General features: G+C 44.8%; 1 protein-coding gene across 2 annotated transcripts in view; it reads left to right on the top strand.

The window, feature by feature from the left end:
* Positions 1 to 26,501, top strand: part of usta (uronyl 2-sulfotransferase a) — a 114,631-nt gene that overhangs the window by 50,799 nt on the left and 37,331 nt on the right. For both annotated transcript variants that reach the window (XM_068044502.1, XM_068044503.1), the window contains one exon: positions 23,113 to 23,210. In XM_068044502.1, coding sequence (XP_067900603.1) covers positions 23,113 to 23,210 — 98 coding nt within the window. The remainder of the gene's footprint in view (positions 1 to 23,112; positions 23,211 to 26,501) is intronic.

The following is a 26,501-nucleotide window of genomic DNA, read 5'->3' as shown; positions in this document are numbered from 1 at the left end:
TGAGGATACAGATTGTTGGAATACAGTTCTGCTGCTGCTGATGACCCACAGATGTCCAGTTTTGAGCTGCTAGATCGGTTCTGAATTAGTCCCATTTAGCGCAGTGGTAGTGCCACACCACACGATGAAGGGTATCCTCAATGTGACGATAGGACTTCGTCTCCACAAGGACGATGCTGTGGTCACTCCTACCAGTACTGACATAGACAGATCCATCTCTGGTAGGTAGATTGGTGAGGATAAGATCAAGTAAGTTTATCCCTTGTGTTGGTTTTCTCACCACCTGCCACAAGCCCTGTCTAGCAGTTACGTCCTGCAAGAGTCGGTCATGCTAAGTCAGTAGTGGTGCTACCGAGCCACTCTTGGTGATGGACATTGAAATCCCCCACCCAAAGTGCATTGTATGTTTCTGCTCCCCTCAGTGCATCTTCCAATTGATGTTCAACATGAAGGAGCACTGATTTATCAGGTGATGGAGGGCGGTAAGTGGTAATCATCAGATTTCCTTGTAATTTCTTCTCACTTGTGGATCCTCTCAATGACTTTGGATTCCTTCCTAAAGTAAGAGGGGATATTGTTAAAATTAAAGCTTGGCCATTTAGGAGTGCAATCAGGAAGTACTTGTTCACACAACACTTAGTAGAAATGTAAAACTCTCTCCCCCAACAGTGTGAATGCTGGGGATCAGTTGATAGTCTCAAGATTGAGATCCATAGATTTTTTTTTTATTAGGTAAGGGCATCAAGGCATATGGACCAAATGTAGGTAAAAGCCATGATCTAATTTAATGACAGAACAAGCTTGAGGGGCTGAATGGCCTTCTATTTCTGTATTCCTAGGTCCCAATGTAAGGCGCCCAAAGTTGGATATACTATTCTAACTGCAGCCTATCCAATGACTCTCATAGGTTTAGAATTACTCCTTTTCTTGTACTCTATGCCTTATTTCCCAAAAGGCTAAAATCCCTGTATGCTTTTTTGAAAGTTTTAGTTTTAGAGATACAGCACTAATTTGTCATCCCATTTTTTGAAGAGTTGTGCACTGAATCCCTAAATGTCTCTGCTCTTTATAAAATGTTACCATTTAGTACATATGAATTCTTTTTCTTCCTCCCAAATGTATCACCTTCCATTTTTCTGCATTAAATATCATCTGACATCAAGCTGTCCAATCTACTGTTGTCAGTGTCCTCATGAAGTCACTTACAATCCTCTTGACAATTTTTTGTGTCATATTTTGATCTAAGTCCAGCATTATATACAGAAAACAGCAGCGATTCCATCACAGATCCCTGGGGGGCACCACTGTTTACATCCCACCAGTGCAAAAGCATCTTTAACCCTACTCTGTTTTCTGCCCTTTAACTAATTTCATATCCATTCTATTGTTCTCCCTTTAATGCCATATGCCTTAATTCTGTCCACAACACTGCTATGTGGAAACTTATCAGGTGCCTTTTATAGATCCTTATGCACAATATCCATTTCATTTCCTTTATCAGTTAACTCCATTATTTCCAACATACCACAATATGAGTTATGTACCTTAATTTATATAGAAACAAGCACTTCGGGTCACAGAAGAAATTGTTAAGCAGAGGAAACATTGTAGTACGTTTGTTCAGGAAGCAATCTTGCTTCTGAGTTAGAAGCTTGTGGGTTCAAGTCCTGCTGCAGAAATTTGAGCTCAAAATCTAGGCTGACACTGCAACACACCACTGAAAGAGTGCTATACTATCAAAGATGCGGTCTTTCAGATGTAACGTTAAACTGAGGCCCCGCCGAGCCTCATGAAATATTAGGGCAGATTGCCAAAAGCTTGGTCAGAGCGATAGGTATTAAGGCGTGTCTTAAAGGAGGAAAGAAAGGCTTAGGAAGGGAATTCCAGAGCTTGGTGCCTTAGCAGCTGATGGCACAGCTGCCTGTGGTGGAGTGATTAAAATTGAGGATGCTGAAGAGGTCAGAACTGGAGGAGCACAGAAATCTCAAGGGGGTTGTACGTTCGGAGGAGATATGACCATACGAATTAGGAGCAGAAGTAGGCCATTCAGCCCGTCGAGCCTGCTTTGCCATTTAATAAGATCTGTTTCTGTCTCATTCCACACACCCATCTACCCCTGATAATCTTTGATTCCCTTGCCTAACAAGAATCTATCTACCTCTGCCTTAAAAATATTCAATGACCCCACCACCTTCTGAGGCAGAGAATTCCAAAGTCGCACAACCCTCAGGAGAAAAAAAATTCTCCTCGTCTTTGCTCTAAAAGGGCGACCCCTGATTTTCAAACAGTGCCCCCTAGTCCTGGACTCGCCCACAAGAGGAAACCTCCCCTTCACATTCACCCTGTCAAGACCATTCAGGATCTTATATACTTCAATCAAGTTTCCACTCACTGTTACAAACTCCACTGAAAACAAGCCCAGTCTGTTCAAACTTTCCTTATAAGACAACCCGCTCATTCCAGGTATCTAGTAAACCACCTTCAAAGCATTCACATCCTTCCTTAAATAAGGGGACCAAAACTGCACACTGTTCGAGATGTGGTCTCACCAATGCCTTGTATAACTGAAGCATAACATCCTTACTTTTATTTTCAATTCCTCTTGTAATAAAGGATAGCATTCCATTAGCCTTCTTTATTACTTGCTGGACCTGCATACCAACCTTTTGTGACTCATGCACGAGAACACCTAGATCCCTCTGCACCTCCGAATTTTGTAGTTGTTCCCCGTTTAAGAAATACTCTGCTTTTTTATTCCTCCTGCCAAAGTGAGCAACTTCACATTTTCCCACATTATACTCTATCTGCCAGATTTTTACCTACTCACTCAACCTATCTACATTGGTCTACAACCTCCTTATGTCCTCTTTTCACAACATACTTTCCTACCTATCTTTGTATCATCTGCAAATTTAGCTACTATGCCATCACTCCCCTCATCTAAGTCATTGATATAAATTGTAAAAAGTTGAGGCCCCAGCACAGACCACTGCGGGACTCCATTCGTCACATCCTGTCAATCAGAAAGGACCCATTTTTGTATACTCTCTGTTTTTTGCCTGCCAGCCAGCCAATCTTCTATCCACGCTAATATGTTATCCTCTACACCATGAGCTCCTACTTTGTGCATTAACCTTTTATGTGGCACCTTGTCAAATGCCTTCTGAAAATCCAAGTACAGTAAGTCAACAGGCTCCCCTTTATCCACGGTGAATGTTACACCTTCAAAGAACTCCAATAAATTGCTTAAAAATGATTTCCCTTCCACAAAACCATGCTGACTATTCGCGATTACCTTGTGTTTTTCTAAGTGCCCAGCAATAGCCTCCTTAATGATCGATTCTAACACCTTCCCCATGACAGACATCAAGCTAACTGGCCTATCGTTACCTGATTTCTGCCTCCCCCTTCCTGAATAGTGGGATTATATTTGCTACTTTCCAGTCTGATGGAACCTTTCCAGAATCTAGTGAATTTTGAAAAATTAACACCAACGCATCTACTGCCTCATTAGCCACCTCTTTTAAAACCCTAGGATCAAGCCCATCAGGATGCGGGGACTTGTCTGCCCGCAGCTCCATTAGTTTGGTCAATACCACTTCCCTGGTGATTGTAATTTCACCAAGTGCCTCTCTTCCTTCCACCTCCTGATTTACAGCTATTACTGGAATGTTTTTTGTATCCTCTGTAGTGAAGACAGAAGCAAAGTGTTTGTTCATTTCATCTGCCATTTCCTTCTTATTTATTTATTATTTATTATTAACTCCCCATTCTCTCTCTCTGGAGGACCAACACTCACTACTTTTTTCCTTTTTAGATACCTGTAGAAACTCTTGCTATCTGTTTGTACATTTCTAGCTAGCTTCCTCTCGTACTCTTAATTTCTTTCTCCTGATTAACCTTTTAGTCATTCTGTTGTTCTTGATATTCTGACCAATCATCTGACCTGCCACTCAGCTTGGCACAATTATATGCTTTTTCCTTAAGTTTGATGCTTTCCTTAACTTCCTTAGTTAACCATGGATGGTGGGTCCTCCCCTTAGAATTTTTTTTTATAGTAGGAATATACTTATTCTGAAATATCCCCTTAAATATCTGCCACTGCTTCTCTATTGATCTTTGAAGATGACAAGATAGGGAGGAGCAAGACCGTAGAGGGATTTGAAAACAAGAATGAGAATTTTAAAATCGAGTCATTGCTTAACTGGGAGTCAGTGCAAGTGAGCAGAAGGGTGAATAGGCCTTGGTGCAAGTTAGGACACAGGCAGTAGAGTTTTGGATGACCTCAAGTTTACAGAGGGTAGAATGTGTGAGGCCTACTAGGAGTGCGTTGGAGGTTACAGGTAATAAAGGCATGGATAAGGGTTTCAGCAGCAGATGTGTTGAAGCAGAGGCATCACTAAAACAAATGATCTGGTAATTTTCTCATTGCTGTTTGTGGGATCTTGCTATGCACAAATTAGCTGCAGTGTTTCCTACATTACAGCAGTGAATACACTTCAAAAATACTTAAAAGGCTAAAGTTGTGAAACGTGGTATAGATATGCAAGTCTTTCTGTTTATTTTATCGTGTTCGGTGAAATACTTTGAAGGGAATGTGCACCCCAGTATAGTCTTACCCATTTAATGACCTTGTAATTTACTTGTAAATTCAAATACATTCTCAGTTGCGCACAGGAAGATTTTGCCTTTTGTCCCAGGTGTGTAAAGTCTGTCAGATAGATGGTAGTGCAGTACAAGTTCTTAAATAAAACAGAAAATGCTGGAAACAGTCAGCAGGTCAGGCAACATCTGTGGGGAGAGAAACAGCGTTGATGACATTTCATCAGAATTGGAAGATGTTAGATGAGTTTACATCTTTGTAACAGCAAATCATGCACCATCCACTGGTGACTAATGCCAGTGAGGTCACAAAAGTCCTTTATAATTAAAAAAAAAAGTCCTCAAACACTTCATCCTGATCACATGGTTTGGGAGAGATAGGGAGTGTTCAGTGAAATAGCTTTGAATATTGTGATATAAAACACTAGTTAGGCGTGTAAGATTTGAGTCCATTTCTCTTGCTGGACACCCGAGAATTACGGGAATAACGGAACATACTCAAGTATCTGAATTAGATATTAAAATTTATCAGGTTATCCAGACCTCAGAAGTCAAAATCATGCAATAAAAAGCTCTTTTCTACTATAGACTACTTAGCACTTTGAATAAATGTTCAAAATATGGCACAAGAAGTTGTACATTCAATCGCCCATAAGCGGGTCACCTCACATTGATTGTAGTTTCTCTAATAATTAACCAAGTCACTTTTGCCTCCGACTACAGCAATGAGATTCCTTTAACGACCACTTCTGTACCTTATTTTTCCAGTAGTAGACTGGATGTTATACTGACAGGACCTCACTGTTCTATCAAAATCCGCCTTAGGCTACATTGACCAGTGGTATGTCAAGTTCTTTGTTTAAACCATGGAGTTAAAGCCCAACTTTATGTTATCTATCCTCCACGAGTTTCTAAAGCTATCAAGCATGCCTTTTATCTTTGATCAACCAAGCTTTTGCATTATCTTCCCTTATCTCATCCTAGTGTTACGATCAGGTGAGGAGGAGTCGAAGGGCTCCCCTCTTTTCCCCCTCCTTGTTTGACTGCAGCAGAGTTTATTTGTTTTTAAAAGTGAATGTACTTGCCAATTCAGTGAGTGTTTCACTATTTATGTACTATGATCATAAAAGAACCAATCGGACAGGTTTTCTTGAGTTTAACAAAGAAAAGGTACCTAAACCAATCTAAGTAAAATAATAAACTGCGCTCCAACTTTCTCTCTTGTGCATGCACACACGCATGCACTCTCTGGGTCACACACATACACAAATAGGTTACAGAGAGGGGAAGGATAGATTGGTTGGATTAGAATCTGCAGCAATAAAAAGGGGTATATAGTTTGGAGACTCAGTAGTCTTCTGGCTGAACTTGGTGGTCCTGAGGCTTCTGGCTTGTAGATGTGGCCAGCAGATTTGGTTGCCCTCCTACGTGTAGTGTCTCCCACCCACCCTCCTCCTCTAACCAAAAAAAAAGGACTCTGGTGTGTTGATAAGGTAAGCTTTTTATTTAAAACTTCAGTCCGTCGGATTGCTAAGCGAACAAGTTTTGACTTTTTTTTTCGTTTGGTTTTTCAGTAGATTTATTGGGAATCTAGAATAGTGGGAATGGAGGTAAAGGCAGTTGTATGTTCCTCCTGCAGAATGTGGGAGGTAGGGGTCGCCAAGAGTGTCCCTGCTGACTGCATCTGCGGGAAGTGCACCCAACTCCAGCTCCTCGCAGACCGCGTTAGGGAACTGGAGCTGGAGCTGGATGAACTTCGGATCATTCGGGAGGCGGAGGGGATTATTGACAGGAGTTATAGGGAGGCAGTCACACCTCAGGTAAAAGAAGTAGGTAGATGGGTTACCGTCAGGGGAAGGAAAGGGAACCAGCAGGCAGTGCAGGGATCCCCTGTGGCCGTTTCCCTCAACAACAGGTATACCGTTTTGGATACTGTTGGGGGGGACGACTTACCAGGGGTAAGCAATGGGGTGCAGGTCTCTGGCACAGAGTCTGTCCCTGTTGCTCAGAAGGGAAAAGGGAAGAGGAGCAGAGCATTAGTCATTGGGGACTCCATAGTTAGGGGAACAGATAGGAGGTTCTGTGGGAACGAGAGAGACTCACGGTTGGTGTGTTGCCTCCCAGGTGCCAGGGTACGTGATGTCTCCGATCGTGTTTTTGGGATCCTTAAGGGGGAGGGGGAGTACCCCCAAGTCGTGGTCCACATAGGCACCAACGACATAGGTAGGAAGAGAGATGGGGATTTAAGGCAGAAATTCAGGGAGCTAGGGTGGAAGCTTAGAGCGAGAACAACCAGAGTTGTTATCTCTGGGTTGTTGCCTGTGCCACGTGCTAGCGAAGAGAGGAATAGGGAGAGAGAGGAGTTGAACACGTGGCTGCAGGGATGGTGTAGGAGGGAGAGTTTTGGTTTCCTGGATAATTGGGGCTCTTTCTGGGGTAGGTGGGACCTCTACAAACAGGATGGTCTTCACCTGAACCAGAGGGGTACCAATATCCTGGGGGGGAGATTTGTTAGTGCTCTTCGGGGGGGTTTAAACTAAATCAGCAGGGGAATGGGAACCTAAATTGCAGTGCCAGTGTACAGGCTGTTGAGAGTAGTGAGGTAGGGGATAAGGTTACAGGGACACAAGAGGGCACTGGCAAGCAAGAACTTGGTTTAAAGTGTGTCTACTTCAACGCCAGGAGCATCCGGAATAAGGTGGGTGAGCTTGCAGCATGGGTTGGTACCTGGGATCCTGATGTTGTGGCCATTTCGGAGACATGGGTAGAGCAGGGGCAGGAATGGATGTTGCAGGTTCCGGGATTTAGATGTTTCAGAAAGAACAGAGAAGAGGGTAAAAGAGGAGGGGGTGTGGCATTGTTAATCAAGGAAAGTATTACAGCGGCAGAAAGGACGTTTGAGGACTCGTCTACTGAGGTAGTCTGGGCCGAGGTTAGAAACAGGAGAGGAGAGGTCACCCTGTTGGGAGTTTTCTATAGACCTCCGAATAGTTCCAGAGATGCAGAGGAAAGGATAGCGAAGATGATTCTCGACAGGAGCGAGAGTAACAGGGTAGTGGTTATGGGGGACTTTAACTTTCCAAATATTGACTGGAAATACTATAGTTCGAGTACTTTAGATGGGTCTGTTTTTGTCCAGTGTGTGCAGGAGGGTTTTCTGACACAGTATGTGGACAGGCCAACCAGGGGCGATGCCACATTGGATTTGGTACTGGGTAATGAACCCGGCCAGGTGTTTGATTTAGATGTAGGTGAGCACTTTGGCGATAGTGATCACAATTCGGTTAGGTTTACCTTAGCGATGGGCAGGGACAGGTATATACCGCAGGGCAAGAATTATAGCTGGGGGAAAGGAAATTATGACGCGATTAGGCAAGATTTAGGATGTGTAGGATGGGGAAGGAAACTGCAGGGGATGGGCACAAACGAAATGTGGAGCTTATTCAAGGAGCAGCTAATGCGTGTCCTTGATAAGTATGTACCTGTCAGGCAGGGAGGAAGTTGTCGAGCAAGGGAGCCGTGGTTTACTCAAGAAGTTGAAGCGCTTGTCAAGAGGAAGAGGGCGGCTTATGTTAGGATGAGACGTGAAGGCTCAGTTAGGGCGCTTGAGAGTTACAAGCTAGCCAGGAAGGATCTAAAGGGAGGGCTAAGAAGAGCAAGAAGAGGACACGAGAAGTCATTGGCGGATAGGATCAAAGAAAACCCTAAGGCTTTCTATAGGTATATCAGGAATAAACGAATGATAAGAGTTAGAACAGGGCCAATCAAGGATAGTAGTGGGAAGTTGTGTGCGGAATCAGAGGAGATAGGGGAAGCGTTAAATGAATATTTTTCGTCAGTATTTACAGTAGAGAAAGAAAATGTTGCCGAGGAGATTACTGAGATACAGCCTACTAGGCTAGATGGGATTGAGATTCACAAGGAGGAGGTGTTAGCAATTTTGGAAAGAGTGAAAATAGATAAGTCCCCTGGGCCAGATGGGATTTATCCTAGGATTCTCTGGGAAGCCAGGGAGGAGATTGCAGAGCCGTTGTTGTTGATCTTTAAGTCGTCATTGTCGACAGGAGTAGTGCCGGAGGACTGGAGGATAGCAAATGTTGTCCCCTTGTTCAAGAAGGGGAGTAGAGACAGCCCTGGTAATTATAGACCTGTGAGCCTTACTTCGGTTGTGGGTAAAATGTTGGAAAAGGTTATAAGAGACAGGATTTATAATCATCTTGAAAAGAATAAGTTCATTTGCGATAGTCAGCACGGTTTTGTGAAAGGTAGGTCGTGCCTCACAAACCTTATTGAGTTTTTCGAGAAGGTGACCAAACAGGTGGATGAGGGTAAAGCCGTGGATGTGGTGTATATGGATTTCAGTAAGGCGTTTGATAAGGTTCCCCACGGTAGGCTATTGCAGAAAATACGCAAGTATGGGGTTGAAGGTGATTTAGAGCTTTGGATCAGAAATTGGCTAGCTGAAAGAAGACAGAGGGTGGTGGTTGATGGCAAATGTTCATCCTGGAGTTTAGTTACTAGTGGTGTACCGCAAGGTTCTGTTTTGGGGCCACTGCTGTTTGTCATTTTTATAAACGACCTGGATGAGGGTGTAGAAGGGTGGGTTAGTAAATTTGCGGATGACACGAAGGTCGGTGGAGTTGTGGATAGTGTCGAAGGGTGTTGTAGGGTACAGAGGGACATAGATAGGCTGCAGAGCTGGGCTGAGAGATGGCAAATGGAGTTTAATGCGGAGAAGTGTGAGGTGATTCACTTTGGAAGGAGTAACAGCAATGCAGAGTACTGGGCTAATGGGAAGATTCTTGGTAGTGTAGATGAGCAGAGAGATCTTGGTATCCAGGTACATAAATCCCTGAAAGTTGCTACCCAGGTTAATAGGGCTGTTAAGAAGGCATATGGTGTGTTAGCCTTTATTAGTAGGGGGATAGAGTTTCAGAGCCACGGGGTCATGATGCAGCTGTACAAAACTCTGGTGAGGCCGCACCTGGAGTATTGCGTGCAGTTCTGGTCACCGCATTATAGGAAGGATGTCGAAGCTTTGGAAAGGGTGCAGAGGAGATTTACTAGGATGTTGCCTGGTATGGAAGGAAGGTCTTACGAGGAAAGGCTGAGGGACTTGGGGTTGTTTTCGTTAGAGAGAAGGAGGAGGAGAGGTGACTTAATAGAGACATACAAGATAATCAGAGGGTTAGATAGGGTGGATAGTGAGAGTCTTTTTCCTCGGATGAGGATGGCAAACACGAGGGGACATAGCTTTAAGTTGAGGGGTGAAAGATATAGGACAGATGTCAGAGGTAGTTTCTTTACGCAGAGAGTAGTAGGGGCGTGGAACGCCCTGCCTGCAACAGTAGTAGACTCGCCAACTTTAAGGGCATTTAAGTGGTCATTGGATAGACATATGGATGTAAATGGAATAGTGTAGGTCAGATGATCGGCGCAACATCGAGGGCCGAAGGGCCTGTACTGCGCTGTAATATTCTAATTCTAATTCTAATTCTAATTCTAGAAAACAGTGTTGCAGATGAGTTCCTTCACGAGGTCTCTATCTGCCACAGTGATGCTTAGGTGATTACAACCAGCAGACAGGGTTCAAAACTTTCCAGACGGACTGAGGAAAGAGTGCGGGACCCCCACTTGGTCTCTTCTGATCAGTGCTTATCACAGGTCTGCTGCAGAGAGAAAAATGCCAGCTTAAAAAACACAGATGGTGGGCCTGTCACATGATGGCTCAATGTGGATTTCCTTTTGCAACTTAATTAGTTTATGTCTCGGACTTCCCTTCTCTCCATCTGAGGCCCATTGTTCAAGTGATTACCTTTGAGTGGTCTGCCTCCTCCAGTTTAATGTCTCAAGATTGCCTTTAATGTCTTGTTAATGGAGACTGGGCAGGTGAAGCACTCCAAACTTCTCAAGTCATTGTTCTGTAGGGGACTAGCCAGATAATTCGACCCGCTCTCAATGCACTGGAATGAAAGGGATTTTGTTGCAAATTTCAGTGGCCATTTTATCTGCTAGCAGTCACCTTTTGGTCTATTCCTTTTTAAAATTTAATTCAGATTTCCAGCGATGGATTAAAAAATCATCATATGGCACAGCATGTGTTCATGACACTAAGCTGTTCTCCAAAACTCTCTGAAAACAGCATGTCTCCAATTTGTAAGCTAACATCTATAGCTTTCTTGTTTGTTTTCGCCTGTTACCAGTCACTTATGCTCACAGCTGTTCATAATGGTTATCTAGTCCAAATGTTCTCTGATCTTATCAGACTATTGAAACTATACTAAGATCTACACTCTAATTAACATTGCATTCCAGCAAGCATAATGACTTACTACAGCTTCGAAGTATGTTTGTTTGTTTTCTTTAGCTCTCTTTTATGGCAGTGGGCCTCACAGCCAAACATTCCATAGCCTGGCTAATCTTGTTTTCTCTTGTCTGTAAAAAGGCAGCTTGTAACATTTAGCAGTGTCATTTTACTTTGAAAAGTCTTTTGGCCTTGCAAAGCATGCTGGTAAAATTCAGTAAATCTTTGAGTTTTTGTCAACTACAGCAAACCTGTATTTTTACAGTCTATTCTGAAGTGGCTGTGCTCCCATATCTTGGGTCACGGGCACTTACACTGACTCGTCCCATGTTTGGCACTTACACTGACTCGTCCCATGTTTTCCATAACAACCTGACCAATTTTTGCTGTCTGCTTCTGGACCAAGGTATAATAGTGCTTTTAGGACTGACTAACACATCTCATGAACTCTATCAAGTGCTCTGGCAGAGGTGTTATGTCATAGCCGAATCACCTGCTGGTGTAATTGTTCTTTTAACTCCTCATCTACAGCGATACCTGTGTATGTGAATTAGCAGTTTCTAACAAATGCATTTTCTAGTTAATCACTTATTCTAATAAGTAACTAATGAAAGTACTGGAGGACTTCCGTCAAATACCCCGACAGTCCGTATACTTCTGCAGGTGGGCCATAATTCTTTAATTTTATCAGAACCTCCCTTATTCTTCTTTTCCAGCATCACTTTCCACAATCCCAGATGACTGTGGGTAGTGAGATATGTGGCGTTTATACAAAATCCCATTATCCATTGTAGATGTGTAAGCATTTCACTGTAAAATGTGATCCCTGATCACTATCGACTTGGATTGGCACTCCCCACCTGCTAATTAACTCACTCAATAATGTTCTAAATTATTAGCACTTCAGTACATATAATTCAAGCAACTAATGATGCATGGACTTAAAAGATTCTCCAGCTCTCCTTTAACTGTATTTATCTTGTGGATAATTCATAGTAAATACAATTTCTCCCGAGTTCTCAATTTTCTTAATCCAGATTTTTTTTGTCCCTCTTGATAAGTACCAGTATGCTTAACTCTATCCTGATTGTTTTAAAGTCAGTTTCTCTATGAATTATGGTTCAATGCCTTGGTGATTTAAAATGTTCTCTCATTCTCCTGGCCACATTAACCATTTCATGTTGTCAAGTAACTGAGCATGTCTGAGACCCGTCCTTCCATGCGAATTCACCATCTGTTTCCGCCTGTTAATTGCTTCACGTGTAAAATCACATTTCCACACTCACACCGGTATCCCAATATCATGCCACGTGTGCCATCCGATACAAGCCATTCTTGGACTTTCAGATTATCTTATCAAAAGATTAAGGAGGGTTTTGTCTGAAGATCTTTGCTTATCTCCCCCTGCGTGGTCCTGATGCTTTGGCTAGTGGCCAGACTATCAAATTCATTTTTCTTCGAGATTGTAGGCAAAGATTCAGACATCTCCAAGAGAAACTTATCAACTTATTTCTCTCATCTACACCTTCCTGGCTTTTCCTAGAATGTCTTGGAAATTCTACACTATATCTAGTGTTGATTTTATAGCCTGTCACAAACTTCCTTTGGTGGTTCAACCGTGTATGCCATGGGGCTAGCTTTATCCACAATACTATGCAGTCCCTTGTACAGAAGTTCAAACACACCCACTGTCACATAGTTTGGTACTATTACCTGGCTCCCCAAACCTTTTGTTGGATTGCACCCAGGTATTTTTTCCAGTTCCCATTTGGTGGTGTGATTTTTCTGTCTCTTATATATTAAGTGGGGCTTTCCATTAATTACTCATTCTATCTCATTCATGAGTCCTGGAGGAACTTTACTGTCCAATACAATATTCTCATCATATTTTTAAATAAAAATCAAGGTTCCCACTTGATTCCAGGCATTATCACATTTTGGTTGTCTGTTCTTTATTCTGGATGTCCTTTAATTTCCCAAAAATAACCCATTTCATTTCAAAATTACCCCAAATTCAAATAGCTGTATTGTTGGGCAGCTTTTGTCAATGTTCAATTTTATTTCTCCCCAAAAGGAACTTTATTTCTTGATACTCGGGAACCACCTAGACTGCTTTTCATTAGTTTCTTTAGATGAAAATTTGATTATTTGCTTAAACATCAGGTAAATTTTCCCTTCTTGAGTTGCTTGAAATAGAAAATAATCATATCAATTTATTTTTTATCAATTCCAATCTCAGAAACAATTATGCCCAGACTTGGTGATTTTATATTAGAGGCAAAAGTTCTCATAGCTAGTTTAGAGGTAGCTTCTATGTCTCCCCTTCTCAAGCACTTTGTCTCGAAGATAACGAATAACCCTAAAGAGGTTAAAGCCAACTCTTTGAAAGGCAAAGTCTTTAGTTCAAATCATCACCATGCTATGACATTTGATATCTGCAGATAATCTCTTAAATTCTTAGGCTGTTAGATCTCTTGCTGCGGTATCAATGTTTGTGTGGACTCGGAAACCATTGTCACCAGTTCCTAAAAGAAGAAAAACAAAGAATCCATTATGGCTCTGCCTTAGAGCCCAAAGGGTTTGATCAATCATATCTAAATGTTTAAAACTTAAAATTTGAACTGTCTGCAGAAAGGGTTAACTTCTCTGCTTGTCTGCAAGAAGGCGGAATGAAACACTCCCAGACGCACACAATTGCATCACTTCAAGTAATTTTTTTTCCTCAAAGAACCACTAAACACTAACCACCCTTTCAAACGATTTTCCCAAGTCTTGGTACCTGTTTAAACTTACACAAATTTTATCCTTAGGAATTGAAAACAACAAATATCATTACGATATTAATAACTTCAAAGGAAAATTTTCCCATCAGGGAAGACAATGGGCTGAATTTTACAGACCCCCTGCCCTGACAGGGGTCATGGCGGGGGGTGGGAGGGCGGCAGAAAATGCCTCCGGAGAGGTCCGCCACGCACTTCAATGCCGGGAGGGCCCGGCCCAATATTCCCGGTGGTGGCGAGGCCTCGTGGCGGTCCCACCGCAGCGCGGCGACAGGACCGCTATTAGCATATTTAAATAAATTTAAATTAATGCATTAATTACATTTACATTCCCGCTGTCTGTCCCGATGCGATCTCCCTGTCACTGGCCGGCACTCCTGCACCTTCAGATCCCAGTCCAGGGAACCGAGGCAGACCACTGGTGGGGAGGGGGTGGAGGTAAGTTTCTTGGGTGAGGGTGTTGGAGTGGGGTGAAAGTCATATCATTGGTGTAGGGGATGGTGGGAAGGGTTACAGTGTAAGGTTTATGCACTTTGTGGGGGTGGGGGGGTCAGGTGGACAAGTTAAGTGTTTTTGGGAGGAGAGGGCAAGTAATTAATTCTGTAGTTATTGGGGGTGGTGGTGGAAGAGGAACAAGATAAATTTATTTTTTTAAATCAATGTATCTTTAATTAAAGACCGCAATTGTTGACAACGCGATCGGTAGGTGGCGCTGTTTTGGCACATGCGCAGATACAGCATGTGCCACGAAAACGTCACAGCCTGCGACTGTTGCAGCTGCCAGGACTAAAGATGGCGCTGCTCAAAAAATCACAGAGATGAAACCTAACAAACACGTGGCAGAAATCAATGGCCGGAGTGAGAGAGTGGAGCGGGCCGGGGAGAGCAGCGCGGGGGCCGGGGAGAGCAGCGCGGGGGCCGGCGAGATCAGCGCGGGGGCCGGGGAGAGCAGCGCGGGGAGACCAGCGCGGGGAGACCAGCGGTAGCGGTGCCGGGGAGGGGGGGGAGAAAGAGGGAGAGGGAGGGGGGGGGAGAAAGAGGGAGAGGGAGGGGGGGGAGAAAGAGGGAGAGGGAGGGGGGGGAGAAAGAGGGAGAGGGAGGGGGGGAGAAAGAGGGAGGGGAGGAGAAAGAGGGAGAGAGGGGGAGAAAGAGGGAGGGGAGAGGGGGAGAAAGAGGGAGGGGAGAGGGGGAGAAAGAGGGAGGGGAGAGGGAGAGAGGGGGAGAAAGAGGGAGGGGAGAGGGAGAGAGGGGGAGAAAGAGGGAGGGGAGAGGGAGAGAGGGGAGGAGGGAGGGGAGAGGGAGAGAGGGGAGGAGAGAGGGGGAGAAAGAGGGAGGAGAGAGGGGGAGAAAGAGGGAGGAGAGAGGGGGAGAAAGAGGGAGGGGAGAGGGGGAGAAAGAGGGAGGGGAGAGGGGGAGAAAGAGGGAGAGGGGGAGAAAGAGGGAGAGGGAGAGGGGGAGAAAGAGGGAGAGGGAGGGGGGGAGGGAGAAAGAGGGAGGGGGGAGAGGGAGGGGGGAGAGAGGGAGGGGGGAGAGAGGGAGAGGGAGGGGGGAGAGAGGGAGAGGAGGGGGGAGAGAGGGAGAGGGAGGGGGGAGAGAGGGAGAGGGAGGGGGGAGAGAGGGAGAGGGAGGGGGGAGAGAGGGAGAGGGAGGGGGAGAGAGAGGAGGGGGAGAGAGAGGGAGGGGGAGAAAGAGAGAGGGGGAGAAAGAGGGAGGGGAGAGGGGGAGAAAGAGGGGGGGAGAAAGAGGGGGGGAGAGGGGGAGAAAGAGGGAGAGGGAGGGGGGAGAAAGAGGGAGGGGAGGAGAAAGAGGGAGGGGAGAGGGAGAGGGAGGGGAGAGGGAGAGGGAGGGGGGGAGAAAGAGGGAGGGGAGAGGGGGAGAAAGAGGGAGAGGGAGGGGAGAGGGGGAGAAAGAGGGAGAGGGAGGGGAGAGGGGGAGAAAGAGGGAGAGGGAGGGGAGAGGGGGAGAAAGAGGGAGAGGGAGGGGAGAGGGGAGAAAGAGGGAGAGGGAGGGGGGAGAAAGAGGGAGGGGAGAGGGGGAGAAAGAGGGAGGGGAGAGGGGGAGAAAGAGGGAGGGGAGAGGGGGAGAGGGAGGGGGGAGAAAGAGGGAGGGGAGAGGGGGAGAAAGAGGGAGGGGAGAGGGGGAGAAAGAGGGAGGGGAGAGGGGGAGAAAGAGGGAGGGGAGAGGGGGAGAAAGAGGGAGAGGGAGGGGGGAGGGAGAAAGAGGGAGAGGGAGGGGGGGAGAGAGAAAGAGGGAGAGGGAGGGGAGGAGAAAGAGGGAGGGGAGAGGGGAGAAAGAGGGAGAGGGAGGGGGAGAAAGAGGGAGGGGAGGAGAAAGAGGAGAGAAAGAGGGAGGGAGGGGAGAGGGGGAGAAAGAGGGAGAGGGAGGGGAGGAGAAAGAGGGAGAGGTCAGGAGGGGGGGAGAGAGAGGGGGAGGGAGGGGGGGAGAAAGAGGGAGAGGGGGAGAAAGAGGGAGAGAAAGGGGGAGGGGGGTGAAAGAGGGAGAGGGAGAGCTGGGGGGAGAGGGAGGAAGGGGAGAGAGTGGGGGGGGAACAGCGGAACGGAAGAGGAGTGCCTTTTTCTGTGCATGCGCCATAAACACAACAGCAAAAGACTTACTGGCCAGTCCCTGGACCCGGTGACACCAAGGTCTTCGCACGCTCGCTCCCCGCAGCTCTCTACGGCCTCTCGCTTCCGGCCCTCTCCATTCAGCCGTTCCCTCCAGCTGCGGATGCCCAATCCAGTTGCTTTCTCCCCTACCCAGTTGCTTTCTCTACTTCTCCTCAGTACTTCAGGCATTGCAACTGTTTGGTCCCTGCATTTTGCATGCTCCCTCTCCCCACCCCTCCCCCTCTTCAAAACACCCCTCCCTCTACCCCCCCCACCATAGTTGAATATCTGAAGTGCAGTTGCAAAGTCGGGGAAATAGCATGCAAAACAAAACCTCAACAATTCTGGGTTTAATTATTGAAAAGTTTTATTAAGTTCATTAAGTATCCGAGGAACTGCTGTGCATGGATACATGAGTGTTGTGTCCAGCATTCCCGTTAGACAGACAGGCCGAGTCTCTGCTATGCACAGCTAAAGAGATTGTTCCTGGAGAGCCTTGTGGTGAATAAAAGCTTGGCTCTCTATTCCACTACTGTATTGTCCATGTGAAGAAGGCAAAGTCACAAGAGTCTGAGCTCAGTCTATTCTTGGTGAATGTTCCCCAAGCGCATCCCAATGTGCATTCCCAATTCATCCATAAATGCAATGTTCCTTTCCACATCGTGATGAGCTCCGCAGCATGATCTAGTTGCCTTCGTTGCTTGAATGCTGACCTTAAGTCTCAAGGATTGTTTTCTCGACGGCATGTTTTACATGAAAAGAAATAAAGCAAATCAGAGTCAGAGCTTGCCTCCCTCCATCCACTGAAATTACTGTTGTGCACACCTTTTTAAGTTCTGCAGTGAAGGCACCAATTGATAACGTCGCCAATGAAGCACTTATTACCCACCTCAGATGCAGGAATCAGCACATCCTTGCGTCCTCTCCCGCACTGCCTCCTTTGCTTGAATGCCGTCCTTAAGTGTCAAGGATTGTTTTCTCAAGGGCACGTTTTACATGAAAGAAAATAAGGAAAGAACATCAGTGTCAGAGCTTCCCTCCCTCCAATGAAATTACTGTTGAGAATGCTTTGTGTTCTGCGGTAAAGACATGTACTGATAACACCGCCAATGAATCACTTAGTACCCACCTCAGCTGTAGGAGGCAGGATGTTACTGCCCCTATCTCGTGATGGTTCAATGCTGCTCTCAGGGAAAACATGAATGATGTGAGGGTGCTGGAAAAGAAGCACATTTCTTTTGGGCTAGGAACATAAAGCTGGCCATTTAGCCCAGCAGTTCCCTGCCAGTGGTTATGTTACTCGTGTGTCTTTCCATCCATTCCCATTTAATCCTGCCTACTACTATCGCCAGTTGTGTTCACAGCAAGAGCATTCACATTTCTGCTACCACTGGACACGGCATGCTTGTTTCTTTTAGTGCTCAGTCTCTTCTTGCTGAATGTTCCCCAAGTGCTTGACCCCTTTGGACGCCCTCTCTGCTTGACAGGCAGCAACTGGCAATTGCGGAGTCTCACAAGGCTCTGCATGGTTGTTTCAACGTCGGATGGGGTAACAGGTGGCTGTGTGTCCATGAGCACTGCCCTGATGGGTGTAGGAGCAGGTAACTGTGTGTCCATGTGCACTGCCCTGATGGGTGTAGGAGCAGGTAACTGTGTGTCCATGTGCACTGCCCTGATGGGTGTAGGAGCAGGTAACTGTGTGTCCATGTGCACTGCCCTGATGGGTGTAGGAGCAGGTGACTGTGTAACTGAGCAGCAAGGAGAGGGTACCGCAGGTAGGGGAAGTGGAGATCTGAACAGGTAGGCATATGTATGGTCCATCAGATCATTAGGCCAGGGGGTGAGACGCTCAGGATCCAGGGTTTGTGACACGTGACTGATGTCCAGCGCGCGGCCACCTCCATCCGAAGGTGCTTCCGGGCAATTGTTGGGCATAGTAAATGGCTCCATCTCATCAGCCAGTCCTTGCTGCCAGCGGAGAGTCTGTTGCCGCAGCCAGTCCAGTCTCCTCATGAATGCTGCCGTTCCACTCTGCAGAACGGCCTGTTGTAGCTGGTACAATTGATCTGAAAGCAAGCGGTATTTTTCATTGTGGCTGAGGGGCCTTGGCTGTTCCTCTGTAATCACAATGGCAGCAGTCATGCCTGTCGTCGTTGGTGTCTGAGATGCACGCCAGCGACAATTGGGGGCGAGCCTGTCCAAAGGCAGACCCAGATGCCTCTGCACAACAACAGCATGTTTGCAGGGCAACAAAGTCTGAATGGAGAAGATGCAGCTGCAGGTAGCCTGGCCATCATGTATCTGCAGTGTGTACTGTTTGGCACCAGAAATCACAGTCACTGTGCCTTCATCCTGCTACATGCGGTGGCCCAGACAATGGAAATGTTTTCAGAGCAGCTCACAACAGGGACTGGAGAACATGCGGTGGCCCAGACAATGGAAATGTTTTCAGAGCAACTCACAACAGGGACTGGAGAACATGCGGTGGCCCAGACAATGGAAATGTTTTCAGAGCAACTTACAACAGGGACTGGAGAACATGCGGTGGCCCAGACAATGGAAATGTTTTCAGAGCAACTCACAACAGGGACTGGAGAACATGCGGTGGCCCAGACAATGGAAATGTTTTCAGAGCAACTCACAACAGGGACTGGAGAACATGCGGTGGCCCAGACAATGGAAATGTTTTCAGAGCAACTCACAACAGGGACTGGAGAACATGCGGTGGCCCAGACAATGGAAATGTTTTCAGAGCAACTCACAACAGGGACTGGAGAACATGCGGTGGTCCAGACAATGGAAATGTTTTCAGAGCAACTCACAACAGGGACTGGAGAACATGCGGTGGCCCAGACAATGGAAATGTTTTCAGAGCAACTCACAACAGGGACTGGAGAACATGCGGTGGCCCAGACAATGGAAATGTTTTCAGAGCAACTTACCTTGGAACAATCTCCTGTGTCAAATAAAAATGAAGCAAGTCTCCAAAACGAATAAATAATTCAGATAAAATGCCCGACGAAACCTCCCCTCCTTCCACTTTCAAAAAGTCGCGCCGAAGCTTTGACGCATGCGCAGAGGCCAAACTGGCGCGTCGACGAGGAAGACGAAATAACGCGATGACGTCATCTGCGCATGCGCACAACCTTACCGGCAGGTCGGACCGCAGCGCATGCGCAGAGATGAAGAGACTGTGTGCGCATGCGCCTACCGTGTTGTCTGCGCATGCGCAAAGCGGGCCTGGTAAGTCAGACCGCAGCGCATGCACAGGGGGCATGAGACCGTCTGCGCATGTGCGCACCGCGGCGCATCCTGATGACGTTCTCCGATGAAGTAGCGTTGTCATGAATTACTTTGTTAATTAAATTGAATAGCAGGGCTCGAAGTCCTTTAAAAATGGCGTCAGTGCTTGCACACAAGCAGCAGATGCCATTGCTGGGAACAGACAGCCTGCCTCCTTTATGTCATCGGCAGAGGTGGCGGTCCACCCTGGCTATTCAAATGAGCCGCGGCAGCTCCACACCGCGCGGCCCGCGCAGGCAAGCCTTTCAGCCCAACATTTTAGATTAATCTCCGATTGTTTCCAAACTTATTAGTTTTTAGATGTTTACAAAGATTAATCTCCGATTGTTTCCAAACTTATTAGTTTTTAGATGTTTACAACCCAAGATTTTCTAGTACAATCAGATAATAAAACAACCAGAATCACCTCAAATGTCCCAAATTCCAAGTCCCATCAGTAAACATCTAAGAAATTCAAAACTGCCATCCTGAGCTAGACTCCCACATATATCAATGTCCAAACCAGAATTTCACTGAGGCCACAATGGATTTAGCGTTTCCACAATTTTAACAGGTTAGTAAACCTTCATGATTTCAATTTAATTCAAGCCAATTCTTTTTTTCTTTTGGGCCTCCTTATCTCGAGAGACAATGGATACGCGCCTGGAGGTGGTCAGTGGTTTGTGAAGCAGCGCCTGGAGTGGCTATAAAGGCCAATTCTGGAGTGACAGGCTCTTCCACAGGTGCTGCAGAGAAATTTGTTTGTTGGGGCTGTTGCACAGTTCAAGCCAATACTTATTAACTAAACATAAAACAGAATAGCACATGCTTCAAAAAGTAAAGATAAATTGCATCATTTTTCCTGTTCTTTCTTTAGGTGCCTTTCCAAATGACTGCAATAAAACTAACAAAAAGGTTAGCCTTCACAGTTAAACAAAACCTTCAAGATTGCAACCCAAAAGAGTTAGAGGGTGGAGCTTCCCACAGCTGGTGAGCTCTGAAACACTCCCACTAGCTTCTTAGAGACAACAGTACAACCTTGCAGTCTTTAACAGTAGAAAAGGAAACGGAATCTTTCCCATTTCTCCTTTATTCCATTGTAGATTCATGAATCCTTAAACCGATTTTCAGTTCCTGATATTGCACCATTTTGCACTGATCCCATTTCTCAAACTCACAGTCTGTGTCCTCAACCAGACCTGTTAACTCTTGCAAAATTCCTAACACTGTTATGTTATTTGGGAGAGGTGTAACAAAATAATGAAAAGGGTGAAGGGAGCACTGAAGCTCAACATATCAACACCCCAACGCCAATTCCACATCCCGTTAGACCATGCTCACACTCTCATTTTAACTTTTCATTGAACATTTTAACTTTCCACAGATCCACAAGTAAACTTTAGTCAATTTTTTTATCCCAATTCTGGGTGCACAATCTTAAATTGAAATGAGCACATTCAATAATCGCATCCAAATCTTTATTCTTATATGCAACTTGGAAACATTGATTCTTGTAATGGGCTATGAACACAAATTGCCAAACTTTGTATTATATTCCCAGGTCTGGAGCCCAAGGAACACACAGCTTCAACCAGTACAAAACCAAAAACATGATTCAAATTTCTCAAAAATAATACACATGTATGCATATACGAGGCAAACATTCAACAAACTCAAACAGCTATAACTAAGTGATGCTCACAATAAAAACAAACATAGCACAGACTCTTATACAAGTCTTTCATTTGCAGGTCAGGGGCTCCAAGCTCATACATGCTCAGAAACTAAAAACAAAATCCAGTTGCCATTTTCCTTAAAAACAAAACATGCTATCTTTTCTTTTCTCACAGCAGTTTAACTTCTGCTGTGGCCTTCTTAACCATTTTCCTTAGCGCAGGTTTTTCCTATAGACAATTCGTGCTCAACATTTGAATGCTGTAATTCCACAACCCCAGTTCCACTGTTCTGCTTCACAAACTGGTCCCTCATGACTAAACATATTTTGGGCCCAATACTCTTTTAGGGGTAACTTCCCTACATCATATTTAGTAACTAATTTGTCTATAGTTGTCCCTTTAATATTTGTGTGTGCCATTATTCCTTACTCAGGTCCTGCCACAGTCACCATTGTATCAGACCTGAGTCAGTTTGCTTCTGCTGGAACTCAAGAATTACGGGCATAATGAAACACAGTCAAACATCTGTTAGGTATTAACATTTAATAGGTTACGCAGACACCAAAATCAAAATCGTAAATTGCAAAACTCTGCTCTAGTATCGACTACTTAGCACTTATAATAGTCAAAATATGACACAAGCAGTGATACATTAATCACCTGTAAGCAGTCACCTCACGTTGATTGTAGTCTCTCAAGTGATTTACCAAGTCACTTTTTCCTCCGACTGCAGCAATTAGATTCGTTTAACAACTGCTTTTATACCTTTTTTTACCAATAGTAGAAAGAATGTTACACTGACAGGACCTCGCTGTTCTGTCAAAATCCGCCTTGGGCTACAATATTCAAAGTTATATCAACTTCTTTGATTAAACCACAGAGTTAAAACCTGCCTTTATGTTATCTATCCTCCACGAGCTATTCGAGCTTTCACACATGCCTTCTGTCTTTGATCAACCAAGCTTTTCCATTATTTTCCCTATCTCCTCCTAGACTGTTTTGCATAATTCTCTCAAAATATTTCACCTCTAACTTGTAAACTAACTTGCAGAGTTTCCTTGTTCGAATTCACCTATTGTTAGTCACTTAAGCTCAGAGCTGTTAAGAATAGTTATCCAGTCCAAATGTTCTCTGATTTATCAGACTATTAAAACTATACTAAGGTTCTACACACTAATTGACTTTGCATTCCAGCAAACATAATGACTTAGCACAGCTTCGAAGTATAGTTGTTTGTTTTCTTCAGCTCTCTTTTATGAATGTGGGCCTCACAACCAAACATACCATGGCCTGGAGAGTCTTGTTTTCCCTTATCTGTGAAAGGCAGCTTGCAACATTTAACAATGTCATTTTAATTTGAAAAGTATGCTGGAAAAACTTGGTCAATTTTTGAGTTTTTGGTCCAGCAACAGCAAACCTGTATTCTTACAGGCCTCAACTGGAGCATTGTGTTCAATTCTGGGCACCACACTTTAGGAATGATGTCAAGGCCTTGGAGTTTGCGCAAGAGATTTACTGGAATGGTACCATGGTTGAGGGGTGCCAGTTATGTGGAAAGACTGGAGAAACTGAGGTTATTCTCCTTAGAGCAGAGAAGGTTAAGAAATTTGATAGAGGTGTTCAAAATCATGAATCGTTTTGATTGGCTAAATAAGGAGAAACTGTTTCCAGTGGAAGAAGTGTTGGTAACCAGAGGACATAAATTTAAAGTGATTGGCAAAAGAACCAGAGGTTACATGAGGAAGTATTTTATTAAACACCAAAGAGTTGGCGCAGACACAATGGCCGAATGTCCTTCTCCTATCTGTATCATTGCGTGATTCTGTGTTCCTTTATCATAATCATTTCCCCTTGTTCTGCAGGACATCAATGACTGCATTTTAGAAAATTACCCAGAATGCAACAATCCTAGGGTCTTCTACATTATTCCATATTTTTGTGGGCAGCATCCCAAATGCAGGTGAGATAAATTCAGCGAAATTTTATTTTTCTAATTTATTATTACACATCCTTTCCTCAGCTTTGAACAAACAAACTTGAATCTGTGAGCAAGTGACAACATAATGGATATTGGAACTTATGTCAATGGTTATCTTAGGTAAAATGTGAACTTGGATAAGAAATTCACTGGAAGAAACAAAGTAGTTGGTACAGTTGAGGCTGTCATGTTGGGCTGGGGAGATGTGCAGAGTGGAGTGTCCCAGGGATCTGTTCTGGGGAAATATATTAATGAAACATCTCAGGGCTCGGTGCTGGGGATATGTACTGAGTGAAGTCAAACTGTGGTATCATAGGAAACCAGGTAAGTGGTTAGTGAGTATTTCTCTTTTTTTTTCCTCTCTAAACTAGGGCAATGTTTTAAACTAGGTACTAGGAATTAATTTCAATTAGTGTGAGTTAGTTATAATAGCACAGAGCAGGTCTAGAGGCAAAAATTAATAGCTTAAACAAGGTACTAACTAGATTCTAAAAGAGGGAAGAGAGATTTTTGTTTAGATCATGGATGGGCAACTGAGACCTGTTTCTTACAATTCCTGCACCATATGAGAACTTCAGGACACTGCATGTGTCTTGGGTGACCATGTGTGTAGAAGGTGCCTCCAGCTGCTTGAGCTTGAGCTCAGGTTTTCCAAGCTTGAGGAGCAGCTGGAGTCACTGCAGAGCATCAAGGAGATGTAAGAGTTTCCTGGATCGTATGTTCCAGGAGCTGGGCACCCCACAGGCAGAGAATGCTCAGGGTATTAGATGGGTACCCATCCAGAAGATTAGGAAGAGGCAAGACATATAGGAATCTTCAGGGTGAGTGTCACTGTCAAACTGGTACTCAGCTTTGGAGACTGCTGGGAGTGATGACACCTTGAAGAAGTGCAGTCCAGACCAGTGGGCAAAAGCTGCATGGGGGGAAAAATAAAGTGTAGAAATGCAATCATTACAGGAGATTCCATAGCTGGGGCACAGCAGTTGTTTCTGTAACTGTCAGTGTGAGTCCCGCATGGTGTGTTTCTTCCCTGGTCCCAAGGTAAAGGACATCATGGAGAGAGTGCAGAATATTGTGCAGGGAGAAGCGAGTGAGCCAGATATTGTGGTACATGTCGGTACCAATGACGGAGACGACAGATGTTGAGGTCCTACGCCCAGACTTTCAGGAGCTAGGGAGGAAGTTAAAAAATAGGACCTCAAATGTAGTAATCTCTGGATTACTCCCAATGCCACACACTAGCAGGGATAGAAATAGGAAGATAGGAGGATCTATGCAGTGGCTGGAGGCATATGGTTCAGGAAGGCAGACTTCAGATTCTTGGGACATTGGGACCAGTTCGGGGGCAAGAGACCCTTGTTCAAAAGGGATGGGTTGCACCTTATCCAGACTGGGACCAATGTCCTCACAGGGAGATTCACTGGTGTGGTTGGGGAGGCTTTAAACTAAATTTGCAGGGGGATGGGCACCAGCATATAAGAGTCAAAAAGAGGAATAAGGTGGATAAAGGAGTGAGTGTGTTGGATAGTACCAGAGAAAGAAGTAGTGCCGTATCGGATTGGAGCTGACTAAAAATGGCTGTGAGGAATAAGATTGGTGAGCTACAAGCACAAATAGCCATGTGGGAATATGATGTGGCAATAACTGACCCGTGGCTTAAAAACGGTGAGGATTGAGTGCTTAAAATTCACAGATGCAAAGTGTTCAGAAAAGATAGGGGAGGAAAAAAGGGAAATGGGGTGGCACTACTGATTAGGGAAGACAATGTAGTGTTGGAAAGAGAGGATGTCCTTGAGAAGGAAAGGACAGAGTCCATTTGGTTAAAATTGAGAAGCAAAAATGGTATGATCACGCTACTGGGGGTATTATATAGGCTTCCAAATAGTGTGAGAGAGAGAGAGCAAATCTGCAGGGAAATCACAGAGATGTGCAAGAACTATAAAGTGGTGATATAGGGGGACTTTAATTACCCAAATATTGATTGGGATAATGTTAGAGTAAAAGGATAAGGAGGGGGATGAATTTCTGAAATATGTTCATGAGAGCTTCTTGATCAATATGTTCAGTCCAACTAGGAAAGAGGCATTGCGAGATCTGGTGCTGGGGAGTGAGGTTGGCCAAGTGGGGGAACACTTGGGTAAGAGTGATCATTGTATCATAAGGTTAGTTTAGTAATGGAAAAGAGCCCGGAACAATCTAAAGTAGAACTTCTAAAATGGAAGAGGGCTTCAGTGGGATAAGAGGGGATCTAGCCAGGATGAATTGGAACCAAAGACTGACAGGAAAAGCTATAACGAAACAATGGGTGATCTTTAAGAAGGAGATGTTTCAGGTACAGGCTGGGTACATTCCAACAAAGGGGAAAGGTAGAGGAACCAAAGCCAAGGCTCCTTGGATGATGTGAGAGATAGAGAATATGATGTAACAAAAAAGAGGATGCATGATGCATGTCAAGTGAATTCTTCAAGTGAGAACAAGGCCAAATACAATAAGTTGAGAGGGGAAGTGAGGAGGAAAATAAGACTGGCAAAGAGAGAATATGAGAATAGAATGGCAGTTAATATAAAAGGGAACCCAAAAATCATCTGGCATGTAATAATAAGCGGATAGTCAAAGGAGGGGTTGGACCTATTAGGGACAAACATATGCTTAGTGGTACAGGGCAAGGGTGAGTACTTAATGACTTCTTTGTATCAGTGTTTCCTAAGGAAGAAAATGCTAGCAAAATATTGGTAGAACCAAGGATGATAGAGGTAATAGATGGGGTGAAAATTGATAGGCAGGATGTACTGGAAAGGCTAGATATTTTTTAGAGTGGCTTGCATCCCAGGTTCCTAAGGGAAGTGGAGGAGGACATAGCGGAAGCGCATGCCATAATCATCCAATTGTCCTGAGATACAGGAGAGGTGCCAGAGGATTGGAAAGTGGCAAATGTGATACCCTTGTGCAAGAAAGGGTGTCAGGACATTCCGAGTAATTACAGTCCAGTCAGTTTAACATCAGTGGTGGGTAAGGTTTTAGAAAGAATAATCAGGGAATAAGTTAACAGACACTTGATGAGGAGTTGAGTTAATGAAGGAGGGCCAGCACAGATTTGTAAAAGGCAGATCGTGTTCCACTAATCTAATTGAAATTTTGATGAAGTATCAGAGAAGCTTCATGAGGGAAATGCAGTGGATACTGTCAATATGGATTTTAAGAAAGCATTTGGCAAAGTGCCACATAAAAGGCTGGTTAACAAAATTGAGTCTCATGGAATAGGAGGATGAGTGG

This window comes from Heterodontus francisci, chromosome 13 (assembly GCF_036365525.1).
Source record: "Heterodontus francisci isolate sHetFra1 chromosome 13, sHetFra1.hap1, whole genome shotgun sequence".
NCBI classification, from domain to species: domain Eukaryota; kingdom Metazoa; phylum Chordata; class Chondrichthyes; order Heterodontiformes; family Heterodontidae; genus Heterodontus; species Heterodontus francisci.
The sequence above is the reverse complement of the archived record's forward strand: the minus strand, read 5'-3'. Positions and strand labels throughout refer to the sequence as shown.